Genomic DNA, 14,228 nt, shown 5'->3' with positions numbered 1-14,228 from the left:
TGCCTTGAATCAAATGTAATAATCTTGGGAATTCCCCTCTTGGTACTTTGCTTTATGGCCTCTGCACTCAGCATCGTAGCATACGGGGTAGATTATTGATTTTCTTACTAAGAGACATCATTTGGAGCAGTTGACACTCCTGAGGAGCACGGGCCAGTAAGTGGACGTTTCTGGAGATGCTTCACATTTGATTTGCTATGTACGTAGTCCCGGTGAATAATTCTACGACCGGCGTCCGTCGGGGCTGGCCGGGTTTTGAATATTGTCATCATGTCATGTCATTCAGGGTTCCGTCCTAAGTCCCTTGCTGTCCCAGAGCCAAACTTTCCTGGTTGTTGCCTTGCAGCTGGCTTGGCTCGCTGCCCCGCCATCTTTGAATGGCAGCGACAATGCGTGTTTCCTCCTTTCAAGCTAATTGAACTGAGCTAGCGAGGGACGCCTTCATCCTCGTCGTCATCACGCTCGCTGACAGCCGCCCGCCGTTCGTATATCGACCGGTAGTCATCAGTGGTGCCCTGGCATGTTGTGGCACAACGTGGTGCTGCTCTAAAAAGTTCACAACTTCGAATTCAGGGTTGTTTGTATGCTGTAAAAAAAAAACGTTCAAAAGATATGCTCAAAAATGTACGTTTCCTAGCTAACATGCTAATTGCATCGCAGATTAGCTGCAAATGACGCCATGACAATGCCCTTTCCTGTCCCATGTTGATTACACACACTTGTCTCTCCACACCAACTTGATTTTTTTTTTTCGTGGAGCTAGCTCGCTAACTGTTAGCGTGTCATATTTCATGTCACATGATTGACACGCAAGCAACAGCAGCAAGCGCCTACGTGACCACATCAAAGGAAAATCTAGCTCTGTTTCCATACTTATCAAAAGCTGTCATCCACACGTCGGTCACACACGCGCACACACACACACAAAATCACGTACACGCTTTTCAGAAATCTGATTTGGGAGCTGTGAAGAATAAATGCATGAAGGCTTGAAAAATGACTCCTGTCTGATCATTCAATTAAGACGCCATGCAGATGGTCCACGTATACACAAACACACACAGAACACACACGCACAAACACATCGTTTCTGTAATTTTTTTGTTTGTTTGTTTTTTTTGCCATTGCATTCGCTGTTGTCCCATTGATTCAGTGTTTATATTATACATTTCGTAATCCGTGTTCTTTCCATGGTAGTCTGTCATCCTCGTTATACTTTCTCATAGTCGTCGAGAGTCCGATTAAGTGAGGCAGACAGGAAGTGAGACAGGAACTCCAAGGCTAAAGAAATCGTTTTCAGAAGTATTTACATTCGTCAAGACGGAAGGAAATGCCCCCCAAAAAAACCAACCCAACAACATTCAGGTGAACCGATTGCACTTGTCAGCATGTGTACATAGAAAGCTCCTCCCACCAAGGTAACTAAGGTTCAGTGCAAAAAAGCGGCAAAACCGCACCTGCGGTGAAAGAACTATGACAGTAAGCTTGTCGGTTGTGTGCCTTTGAGGGTTGGCCAGGCCCGAAGCGGGGGCTGATTGCGTCCAGTCCGCTTGATTGCGTGGAGAGTTCTAGGGCCGACCTGAGCCGCGTCTTCAGCGCCAGCCGCGTCTTCATCACGCTCAATCACGACGCTCAGAGATCCTCCAATCAAACGCTCCTCGTGTCACAAGCACGAGCGCTCTAATTGCTCTCAGACTTTCCCCAGGATCCCTCACAAGCACTTCACTTTCTTGCGTTTAGACTAATCCGGGTTTTTCCTGGCTCGGATTGAGCCAGAGGCCGTACGCCATTGTGATCGGTTGCTCAAACAAACATTTTTTTTTTCCCCAGTAAATTATTTCAATTATTGTATATTGTTTTTAAATTATTATTATATTGTTTCAATTATTGTGTATTGTGAAAACCCATTAAAAAATATCATATAAAAATCAGTAAATGCTGATATAGCATGGGTTTATTTTATTTTATTTCTTTTTTTAAATTTATTATTATAAATATAAAGTTTTTTTGTTTTTTTCCTCATGGGTACTCGATGTTGTGTTTCTGTCCAGCTGGTAGCTTGGGCCAGTCAGCAGCAGGATCAGGATGACAAGATGGCTGGCTGTGTGTTTCCAATGGGACCAGAGAGCTTTCAGCGCTTCACGCCGGACTCCCTGGCGGCCATCGAGCAGCGCATCGCCAAGGAGGAGGCCCGACGCAACAAACACTACCAGGAGGTAGCCGGCACTCTAAACTGGGGCGGGTCTCAAATCATCCGGTGCTCCTTTTGACAGTGCAGACATTTTTCCAATGATTCATTTTTCCTACCTAAATATTCATGACCGATATTTCTTGAATGAATTTACATTTACCGGTACCCATTATCGTTAGCTGATATGCACTGCTTCCATGAACAACATGGCCGCTGACATAGAGAGGGATGGCAATTTTCCGCGGATACGCGGAAATCCGCCATTTTATTTCTTAAATTGATCATTTTTGTGAATCATCTAAATCCGTTGAGAAAATTTTAGGGGGGTGAGGTACCTTATCGTCGAGTTTTCACGAGCTCTCCTGATCAGTTTCCGATTGTAAACAGCCCTGCGATTGGACGTGTATGATGTCTTACTTGTTGTGATTGGTCGCCCTGTCCAGGCCACGCCCCTTTCCACTTTTTTCATCACTAGCCATTGCCATCCCCGCATAGAGGAACTTTTTCTTCAAATTCGTGTGCGGCAGGACCTTGGCGACGTGGAGGTCCCTCGGCCTCGGGCCGACCTGGAGGCGGGAAAACAGCTGCCGCGCATCTACGCCGACATCCCCTCTCACCTGGTGGGAGTGCCCCTGGAGGATATCGACCCGTACTACTTCAGAGACCAGAGGGTATGCAAATCATGCTGCCTTGAGATACGAGTGACCCTGACTTCATAGTTAAAACGTTTCAGGCCCTTTCTAGAAAATAAAGAGATTTACATGTTGTGTTTTTCAAGCAACCAAATGCAGCTTCATGCTAGCATATACAGTGAAACTCCTCTTCAACAAAACCTGCAGGGGTGAAAATACCCCCTAATGTGAAAAAATGTTCATTCATGAAAGCCATTCCCACTATTCTTCTCCCACTGCGACGAAAAGTCCCCGTGTTCCGTTATACGAAATATTTTTCTCTGCTCTTGCCTCGCAACGAGATTCACTGCAGTGAAAAAAATGCCTTCCGCAAAAGTCTAATCCATCCTCAGCCTGCCACAGCCACCTCTACTGCTTAGCTCGGAAACAAAGACAGCAACCACCACACTGGTTTATACATGCGCAGTAGTACACGAAGTATTTGTTATTGTTGGTTTCAAACGCAGCACGAATGTAACATTGCTAAAAGGGCTACGAAACGGGCCTTTGCAGACCAAGGATTTAAGAAAAGAAAAAAAATAAAGAATACACACATACTGTACGTTTTGTGCGTGTGTGTGTGAGTGTTTACATCTGAGATAAAATTTGCTCCAATGAAAAGCCCCTTGTGAAAAATTTCTTGCTGCAAACAGGATTTTGTTGTAGAGGAGTTTCACTGTCGTGAGAAACGCTATTGATATGCTAATGGTCGATGAGTAAGTGTATTTTTTTTAAATGAACACAGACGCGTTTGTTGGAATATTGGTAAGCAGGGGAGCTGAATTTCCTCGTTGGTGTCGTCGTGCAAAAGTGACTCGACTTGCCCGAGCGCCGCCGCGGGAGGCAAAAAGTGGAAGAGCAGGAACGCGGCGCCGGCGCGATGTGAGGCTGGCGAGGGACGGGGAGGGTGACGGCGACACATCGCTTGCCAGCCTCACATCGCATCGCCTCCTCTTGAGGGACTTTCCTCGCCGGCCTCCCCCCCTCTCTCGGCTCTGCGCCGTTTGCAACATCACATGTTTGTGTTTGGCTTTGCGTTTGCTGTGCCAGTTTAGCAGAGTGAAGCCAAAAAGGGGGAAAAAATAAAAACAGGCGAGGCTGCGGGAAAAATGATCATTTATCTTCTACGCCGGGAGCGTATTAACTTTTTTTTTTCTCTGAGAGCCATGTATTGAAAAATGGAACGCTGCAATCTTTAATTGTATAGATATTGTGTTGAATTAATTCTAATAGTAAGAGCCCCTTTCTCTGGACCTCATTCCCTACAAAAATCTGCCACACTGCTCCCCTGGATGCTTAAAAAAAAAGGCCTCGATTTGTTCACCACAGCATGAAACATGAATAAACACACTCCTATATAGATTTTAATTAGCCCCATGAGTTACTGTTAAACCACCCTATAATCCCTTAAAAGCAGCTGCGGGAAGCGAACCTATTATCGTCGTGAACAAAATACTTCCGATGTATAAAAATGCCTTTAATTGTTGTCATCGTTTTTGTTGACAGACCTTCATAGTTCTGAACAAAGGCAAAGCCATCTTCCGCTTCAACGCCACATCCGCGCTCTACTTCTTCAGTCCCTTCCATCCCGTGCGGACTGTCGCCATCAGGATTTTGGTGCACTCATATCCTTGTCAACACCTTGCGATGTTTGGAGAGCAGCACTGGGAAAACCTTTCTTCTCCAGGGCAATTTTTGGTTTTGACACCCTCTTGTGCGATGATTCCGAGTGAAGCATGAAGCAAGTGTCACGGAGGGTCCGTCACTATAAAACCAACAGGGACAGCTATGTTAACTTCACAAGTGAGCAAACCAAAATTTTGTGGCAGCTCTCCTCAAATTTGGTGGCAACTTGACTCGATTTGCTTCAAACTGAGTGAGAATTCTATTCGAGTTTCTTGAAATTGAGTGCAACCTCGACTCGCTTCCAGTTGAATGGGGGACTCGGGTTGAGGCGCTACAAATTTAGTGGGTACTCCAACTTGATTTGTCTCCTCACCAAAATTCAAGAAAGTCAAGTGTAGTTCCCACAAAATGTTAAGCTAATAAAATTGGACTTTTTTGCAAGTTGCAAAACGTATTTGAAACTTTACAGTCAGCTGACAGCAAACATGACAGTCATGGCTTCACACCGAACACCCCTTCACCCCCATTCCCAAATGCACCACCCTCCAAATGCCCCCCGAGCGTGCCCCCCCCCCACCCACCCACCCAATGTCCTCACCTCACACTCTGATATTTTTAGCCAGCGCGGCGGCTGCTGCCGTTGAGAGATGGCGAGTCGGCAGACACGCTGCTGTTGTCGGGGATAATCGGGTGAAGAGGTCGTCGGACGAGGTGCGGCACTGCTGATTTTGTGTGGGTAGGGGAGTGGGGGGTGGCGGGGGATAGGGAGAAGGCAGAGCGAGGGATGGGGGGCCGGGGGGTGTCCTGATGAAGTGGATGCTCGGAGTTTTTTATGAGTGTCTGTGTGTGACCAAGAGCCTTTTGGATTTTGGCCCACCGGCGCGGCGCCACCATGACAAGCTGTTCTGTGACACACACACACGCACAGTTATTAGGCGATTGTGTGCTTCATGTCGCACTCAAGTGTCACCTTTGATCCTGGCGCCCCATGAGGCCTCGTAGGGCATCAGACGACGGGCCCTTAGGTCAGACGCCTGGCAGCATGTGGCACCACCCGACGCCACAGCGCACGGCACATATACCCAAAGAAAGGAATGGTCGCCAGTCAACATCAGCACGCATATACAGACAAATGCTGACTTCCAGACTGCTGGTTAGGAAGTCCTCCTTCAGAATAGGGCAGAGAAAGAAAGATTGCTCCTGTGGAGGGCCGTGGGCGGCGTAACGACATCACAGCTACGGTGGCCCGGGAAGTCCTTGACGGCGACCTGTCATTACCCTAATTAGCCACCCGCGTGGTTTATGTGACCGGCCGCCGCTCAAAGTCTCACGCGAGGAGTTTGTTCCTCGCGCTAAATGACCGTAATTAAGATTCATTTTTAGCCTGATTGACAGCTCGGCCCGCCCCCGCCCACTTCCTCCACAACAAGGCAGGTGGAGGTGGCATTTCGCTGCCGACGTGGAAAACACAAACGAACATTGAGTCGAAATCCTTCAGATCTGTGTACTAGTAAGTCATTTCGCATTTGTTTGTATCATTTGTTCTACTTTACTAGTATCCAATAAACCACCAGCGAGGTGCTAGCTAAATTTAGCTAAAGTTAACTTGCGCTTCACTTGTAGCACAAGTGGCACACAAATGTCAACTGGTACACAATTTTGCCTCACTAGTAACATTTAACTGCGCTGTTCATATGCCAAACTGTGTGAAATGTCGTTCAGTAGGGAAAAAGTCTGACTAGAAAGACAGTTATGTCGTAGTTCCCGGACTACAAGCTGGATATCGAGGATTGCGGATGACATACCCGAATGATAGGACGGCCATTTTGTTTTGTTCCTTAAGTGCGTCACGTTGTTCAGTTTGTTCATCATGTGCACCATCCTGACCAACTGCTGCTTCATGGCCATGTCCGAGCCCGCCACCTGGGCCAAATATGTCGAGTGAGTACATGTGACCCGAACATGATATTCCATAGACCAGAGGTTCTCAAACTCTTGCGATCAAGTTGATTTTAGGGAACTATGTCAGTCCATAATATAAAAATCCCAATATTGTATTCACGAACGGCCATTTTCAAAGCGGCGTTTCACAGATTGCCCGACATTTTGACTGACAATATAAGCACAGAAGCGACCCAAAAAAAAACCTAGCTAAGACTTTTTTCCCCACAAACAAAAACCTTAGCTGTCGGTTCTTTAGTAACTAGCAGCTGACCCCAGTTTGAGAACCACTGCTCTGGATGAGTCTTCTTTCAAGTGTCGTCTCAAATGGTTCCCCCCCCCCCCCCGACCTCCAGGTACACTTTCACGGGTATCTACACCTTTGAGTCTCTCATCAAGATCTTGGCGAGGGGTTTCTGCGTGGGACGCTTCACCTTCCTGCGGGACCCTTGGAACTGGCTGGACTTCAGCGTCATCGTTATGGCGTGAGTAACTTATGCAACGTCACCACACTCAACCCTTCTACGTGGCAGCACATCTGCAAAATGGAGGGCTGCGCAATTGTGGGGATGGTCACAACCGTGGCCAATGAAAGCCATGGCTTTATATATATATTTTTTAATCAGTTGGAGGCACGCACACCAAACCATTCTGCCCGGTGTTTGCGACACTCATTCAAAATTGAGCTCTAAATAGTTGAGTTGTGTCAAGCGGCTAGCTTTAAACCTCGTGAATCCCGGCGCGGGCATGTTTACAGCGTCGGGAAGAAGTCGGCTGTCAGCAGGGAAAACTTTTAATGAGGTTGAGTCAGCTGAGCACTGGCCATGGCCAGAGGGGACGAATGTACTCAAGTGGAATTACATACATACTGTCGTCATGGTAACACAATGGCCTCACATTGGTCGCACAATGACCTCATGCCAGGTGAAACATCTTTACCAAACAACATAAGTCCAGTTGTTGAATTATGGGATTGCCTGATAACTTCATTTACAATTTGAATTCAAAGTTTTATGTGACATTTTGAAATGTGTTTGAGTCTGCTACATTTTGATTTGGACTGTAAAAATTCACGCCAACGCCATTGTTTTCCCTATCACAATTCAACGTGGGGAATGACCTTTTTTTTTTTTTTTAAATCTAACCCGCTTTAAAAAACAAACTAACCCAAAGTCAAAGCAGGGAAAAAAAATTAATAACTGTAATAAAAAATCCAACACTCTTTTAACCTTGCTTTAGACCCCTTCGATCGACTCATACATAAATTGAAATATTTCCACTTGGATACGTTCCAGCGTAGGCCCGCAAAAGAAGAAGAGCACCACCCTTCCACTTCGCTAATTGAGTGACTGATGGATAATCCATCGGCTTGCTTCGGTGATCGGGTGGCAATCAGTCAAACGAGAGAGGCCAAGCAAGCGCGAGACCCACCGCGGCCACCACTGCCGCCACCTGGAAGATAAACGATCACAACCAGGTGATAGGATCAATAGTTGACCCCCACCGTACTAAGCCCAGGGTTTGCGCGTCAAAAGGATCACCACCGCCTCCGCTGGCTAAATCAAAGTGTCTTGATAAAGTTGCCCTCGTGACCCCGCGCTCCCGCATCAGGCTACCGCCCCCCCCCCTCCCCCGAGACCGCCCGCGCCGATCCCCCCTCCATCGAAAAACGGACGCTCCTAAAGGACAAACCCGCTATTAACATCACATCTGCCGCCTTCTTTATGACATGTAACCATTCATCCCGGATAAGAGACGGAAAAGACATCAATAAAATCACTTGGGGATGTAAATCAAGCAAAGTTTGAGTCGATATTACAAAATCACTTTGATTTGTCATCAAACCCGTGACAAAAGTTCACAAAACGTAGCGTAATGAACTAGAATTCTGGGTAATGTCCAACCTCACTTCGAGCTTAAATGACTCTCCATCGTCCGCTCTTATTTCATCAGGAACACACACACACACACATGCGCACACTGCGTACACACACACAAGCACACAATGTCAGCGGATGCACGTCCTTGACCCGTGGGCCATACTGCAGTCAGATGGATCTTTACTGGTACAGGGACACATAAGTCACATATTAGCACGCACGCACACACACACACATACACTCTGTGCCCCTGAAACGTCACCTCAAGCTTTATTAAAAGCAGAGTGATGGTCAGTAAATAGACACACCCCTCTGGACACGGACATGCACACACCAACGCGCGCTCATACAGACCGAACGATGCTTTCGTCCCTTCCCGATGAGTCACAATCGCTACCGCAACAGCGTTAATGAACACCCTTCTTCCCCCCCTTCAATCAACACACATTGCTCCGCCCCTTCGCCGCCGCCGTAACGGAGCCGTTACATGGCTGGCAGTAACAGCGCGGTGGTTTGCGTTAACACGGTGGGGTCACATGACCGTCTCGTGACACCAACACATAAGGCGGGGCATCACATGACCGTCGTCAATGTCACGACTGTGCCACGTGACGTCGGTCAGTGTCACGTGACATTTTGTGACCATGCCACATGAAACCTTGACATGACAGCAGTCACATGATCTTATCACGTAACGGTAGTGTCACATGACATGTCTTTTTTTTTTCATATATGGAGTTCTCGTGTATGTGCCGGTAAAGTTGAAAGAGAAAACTGAGTCGAAAGAAGACCTCAACAATGATGAGGTGACAAAAGTGCCCCGAAGTCAAAGTAAAAGTCACATATGACACGTTTGCGTAAGACTTACAAAAAATAAAATAAAAAATTCAAAGTGAAGCTTTTACTGCCACAGCACCGCTGGCATCAGCACGCCCAACCCCCCCACCGCACTAATTCAATCAATCTGCTGTCAAGAGGGAGAAATACTGGATGAGCTCTCTCCGGTGCCGTTTGCACTCGCCAGACCAGAAGGCCACGCAGCAATCGGTGTTCGGATTGCTTCAGAATACACTTCCGTCGCTATTCACCCGATCAATAATATCGTATTAATTCTAATTTGTTCATTTTAGGGCAACTCTTAAAAAACGGCGCTCGCTGTCCGTCATTTCTACAACTGATACAATTAACCGAGTGTGTCCAATAGAGACGTTCTGTTTTGTCTTCTTCTGTTGTCATCATTGTCGCTGCTGCACGCGCCACACTGCCCCCTGCAGGCTGTTAACAGAGTTTATCAGAGTAGGAAACCTGCAGGCGCTGAGAACCTTTCGAGTCCTGAGAGCCCTGAAAACCATCTCGGTCATCCCAGGTAAGATCACCACCGGAGCCCGACAGCCCACCCAACCGGACGGGCGGGTTGGGGGTCCACACCTACCAAGGAAACGCTCGCCATCGCAGTGTGGTCGTAAACGTCTTCCCATGTCCCAGCCCCCCCGTGTCTGTGTGTTCAGTCCCCGTACCCTCACCGTTTCCCCCACGGCCGCAGGACAACCGAAGAAGAATCACAGCAGGGAGCTGAAAACAGGAAGTCAGCCGGAGGATGTTTGTAGCCAAACATAGTCGCGCCATGCGCGTTTTACGAAGAGCCGAGATGAGCATTTATAACCACATCCTTGAAATCCAGGTCACGGTCCCTGTACTAGTCCGCTTTTAGTCAATAGTAGTGAGACTCAGCGCTAGCATAGTAGAATTTTTTTTTTCGACTACTACTGCCTCCTCGGGCTATTAGTCCTCAATTAAGCTGGGCTTTCCATGATGTCAGCCCTCCAAGCGGCGTCCCGCGCACACGTCCGTCTCGTCGGCGGATTGTCCACTGGTGTGTGCGTGTTTGTGTGTCCGTGCGTGACGCCTTCTTGTGTGTCTTTGTGTCGTCTGGCCTTGTTGCAGATATGTCACTGAGTTTGTCGACCTTGGTAATGTGTCGGCCTTGCGGACGTTCAGGGTGCTGCGAGCGCTCAAAACCATCTCAGTCATCCCAGGTGAGCGCGCCCCTCCCCTCACCTATGTAACGACGTACGTCAAAATGTACGTTTAAAAAAAACGTGCACACCAACGCTAGCTTACCTTCGTGTGCCTCTGCTTAATATGTTAGCACGTAGCGTTAGCACGTAGTGTTAGCACGTCGCATTAAGGGCATGAAGTCTACTATACCCCGTGCTAAATAACAAAAGTAGTAGCGACACATCATTGTGCGACCTCAAAAAAGTTACGAGCGCTACACTTTTGAGATTTGTTGGCATCTAAGCGCATCTTTTGATTCAAAATGCCCAGAATAAAAGTGCATGTGCTTGACTCTGATCAGGATTCTTCCTCCATGTTTTCTTCCTGCGTATTTCCTTTCCTTCTTCATGTTGCATCTGTCCAAAGCGCTTTTGCTAGCTTGTCTGTATTGATTTTTCAGTCATGGAAATCGACCCCAAAAATTAATGGAGGCAACGGCAGGGTTGTTTGTTGTAGAGGTTTCATTTTTAACTCCCCAAAAATTGTTCACATTGAAATTTTAAGCGCGTAGTCCCCCTATTAAAGGTAAAAAAAATCAACCAAAAACAGTCCAGTTGCCTCCATTCAACTTTTGGTTTTCTTAGCTTGCTAGTCTTTGGGCTATGTTGGAACCATTCACTCATTCCTACTCCCTAATCACCATATTGGGATATTTATTTTTTTTTTTTATGAGGACAGAGAGTGATTCCATCCACAGCCTTTTTCTTTGTTGCACGACTAGAATTGTACGTGAGCATTTGTTTTCAATTGTTCTGTTGCTCTTCGCCGTTAGCTATGGGCAGCATTCTAACCCCGCGTTCCCTCCATAAGGCCTGAAGACCATCGTGGGCGCCCTGATCCAGTCGGTGAAGAAACTGGCCGATGTCATGATCTTGACCGTCTTCTGCCTGAGCGTGTTCGCGCTAATCGGCCTGCAGCTCTTCATGGGAAACCTTCGTCAGAAGTGCGTCCGCAGCACGGCGCACTGCGTCAACGACAGCCTGCCCGCCAACGCGTCCTTCTTCTGCAACAACAAGACGTGGACATCCATTAGACACTTCACCAGCGACGAGGGTGAGTGCCCAGCTTTCCAAAGTAATAGCAAAATGCTATATATGCATGTGAGCGCAGGTGTTATTTTTTTGTTCATGTGCGGTCACCGTCCTCTTTTTCGCCACCGTAGTATCTGTGACATCGTTTGTGTGTCTTGAAAAGGTGGGCCTGCCCTGTTGAATAACATGAAAGTCAGCAAATGAGAATGTTAAAATTGGCTAGCTGTTAACTGGCTAAATGTTGATGCCGTCAGTTGAGGTGATTAGCAGGTCGTCAAAGAATGGGCTTGTTTTTTTGGTATTTTGTAACCCTTGTTCGAAGGGATTGAAAGTGGACCAGTGGCTGTGTCTATCTTGTGGAAGGATATAAATTCACTCTAATTAGCATTGGTATGCTATGTTAAATTAGCTAACAATGTTCATTTTACCGTCAATGTGCAGTTTTGTTACTTTGTACTTTGCAAAAGGCGCATTGTACTTCAGCTTCTTTTATTTTATTGTGAAATAACCACAACCCTAGTGTTCGATTTTCCTGGCCCTTGCGCTCGCCTTCCCGACTTCGTGTGCGCATGGCGCCAGATGCTAATGTAGCTGGATGCTAATGCTGCTGCTATTTGTGTCTCCACCCGTCACAAACCAACAAAGCAAGCAAACAAACCAACAAACAAAAGAGACGCCTGCGGGGATGCTTTCCTGCTCGATCGACCCTCTAAAAGCTGCCGTGAAACCCGAGAGCCCAGTCACTATGTTGATCAATAGCCCAGCATCATCTACCTTGCCTGTCCCGACAGAATAAAAGTTTTCCCGTAACAATAGATATACCTCTTTTCAGTGCCATAAAACTCATCTTTTAGGGTCACGTAGTTTGTTTTTGACGCGGCACCTGTCCTACAACAATTAAAGTAACCTAGTAGCTTTTATGTAAAGTTTGATTCTACATCACATCTGTCCTGCCACAATAAAACTAGTCCTTTTAAGCATTTTGCAGTTTTTGATATACCACATGCCCCACCACAATTAAACTCATTGTAAAGTAGTTAACATGTTGGTGTTGGGAAAAAATTATTTTGCAGAAAGTGTCTTTCGCCTTCCTGATTACTTATGTGTGGGATGAATGTTGTGTTGTTCATGTGTATGTGGTGAGTTCGTGTGCTGAATAAAAGATGAGCGTGCTGAAAGTTGTTCCCATGAGGCAAGTGGATGAAAATGTCAAGCTAGCTTTTAAGGTCAGAGTTTGGCGTCTTCTTATGCAACTCCGCCTCACACGGGAATTACTTTTCACAATAAAACACCGGCTTTCATCCCGCTATCGGCGGCATCCTCCGCGTCTGAGCCGCCCACTCACGCGAACCGGCTGCCACTCAAGGGGAAGTGACTGGAGACAATGTTAGGCACCATCTCCGTGCGTGGCTTTCACATTGCCGCTTGCTGGAAGAAAACTTTAACACTTCTACATTTTTGGAAGAGACCTTTTTAAATGCATTTCTTAGCACCTGTTCTCTTTTTGTCATCAAGAAATGGTAGTCTATTAAGATGACGAAAGCTAGCTGCTAGCTTAATGCTAACGTATAATGGAAAATGCAGTTGATGGGCCGTAAATGAGCATAAAAGTTACAGTCATACGATATTGCTATTTTTTAGTTATTTTTTTAACCATAATTATGTTATTATGTATTATAAAAGTGTATTTGATTAATTTTGTTGTTATTCTCTCTTGCAGAAAACTTTTACAAGGTGGAAGGTGCCAAGGATGCCTTAATCTGCGGCAACAGCAGCGACGCAGGGTGAGTCCACCTCGGCAGCGGCATCCCGTCAGTCAAAATAATCACGAAAATAAAGTAAGTCAATTTTGCGCCGACCAAGTGCGAGCGTGCCACGCCGCGGGTTCATGTGACATGCGGCTTTAGGACGGACGCAGAATCGACGCTCAGTGTTGACGCTGAGAGCGGGAAGCTGACACTCTGAATGACACCGCTATCAGAACAGCATCATGCACGTGTGCGTGTATGAAAATGTGTGCGCGTGCGTGTATTAGCCTCCAGCTAGCCGACCAACCGCGCCGCATGAAACCATTTCAGAATGCTAACACGTAGCTCGCAGGCTAACACGAGCTTGCCACGGGAGAGTTAGGAGAGGATGGAGGTTCAGGTGAGGTGAGGCGTAAAGGAGGATGGACGGAGAACATGATGAAGTAGAAGACGGCTATGGGGGGGGGCGGGCTTGAGTTGAGAAAAGACGAGAAGGAAGCAAAATAGCGAAGGAGATGAAGGAGCAACAACCAGCTAACGTGAAGGTGAAGAGGAAGAGGAGCAGATGGCAGGAAGCGGAGCAAACAGATGGAGTGAAAAAAAAGAACAAAAGGGGATTGAATGAATACAAGTGAATGAAAACGTGCAAACAAGCGAAAAGTGGCAGGGAAAACTTCACTTGCCTTCAAGGGAGAGATGCCCGAGCAGCACGCGAGCTTATCGGTCTCACAGTTCTAAAATCCCACTTTGAATTCGTGCTGATGTACGTTATGTTTTATAGACTTCTGGATTCATTCTGCTGCGACCATTATGAGATGCAAACCACTCATCAGCAAAAACAAGTGGAAGGCTTAAAAAAAAAAAGTACAGATATGGGAAGTTTTATGTACTAATGAGACCAAGATCGATCTCTCCAAAAATGGTGGAAAAGTCCAACGTATGGAGATACAAACAAAAACTGAGAAACGCTTTCCATCGGCCACATGATGAAAGCAGCAGCAGCCTCCTAACTGAGGGATGTGTTGGTTGCGGTCACCATGGCGATGCCAGTCATCAACCCGGTGGTGTAGTTGCAGGTGTTG

General features: G+C 46.8%; 1 protein-coding gene across 4 annotated transcripts in view; it reads left to right on the top strand.

The window, feature by feature from the left end:
- LOC127592878 (sodium channel protein type 4 subunit alpha B-like) overlaps nucleotides 1-14,228 on the top strand; it is a 53,279-nt gene that overhangs the window by 10,323 nt on the left and 28,728 nt on the right. For 3 of the 4 annotated variants that reach the window (XM_052053916.1, XM_052053913.1, XM_052053914.1), the window contains exons 2-9: nucleotides 2,052-2,216; nucleotides 2,719-2,862; nucleotides 4,369-4,479; nucleotides 6,332-6,429; nucleotides 6,786-6,914; nucleotides 10,254-10,345; nucleotides 11,178-11,420; nucleotides 13,119-13,182. In XM_052053916.1, the coding sequence (XP_051909876.1) occupies nucleotides 2,094-2,216; nucleotides 2,719-2,862; nucleotides 4,369-4,479; nucleotides 6,332-6,429; nucleotides 6,786-6,914; nucleotides 10,254-10,345; nucleotides 11,178-11,420; nucleotides 13,119-13,182 (1,004 nt within the window). In that variant the 5' untranslated portion in view covers nucleotides 2,052-2,093. Of the gene's footprint in view, nucleotides 1-2,051; nucleotides 2,217-2,718; nucleotides 2,863-4,368; nucleotides 4,480-6,331; nucleotides 6,430-6,785; nucleotides 6,915-9,583; nucleotides 9,676-10,253; nucleotides 10,346-11,177; nucleotides 11,421-13,118; nucleotides 13,183-14,228 lie in introns of all 4 variants that reach the window. The other variant, XM_052053915.1, reaches the window with a different exon arrangement.

Source organism: Hippocampus zosterae, chromosome 20, assembly GCF_025434085.1.
Source record: "Hippocampus zosterae strain Florida chromosome 20, ASM2543408v3, whole genome shotgun sequence".
In the NCBI taxonomy this organism is placed as follows: domain Eukaryota; kingdom Metazoa; phylum Chordata; class Actinopteri; order Syngnathiformes; family Syngnathidae; genus Hippocampus; species Hippocampus zosterae.
Note: the sequence above shows the minus strand (reverse complement) of the source record. Positions and strands in the feature narration are given on the sequence as shown.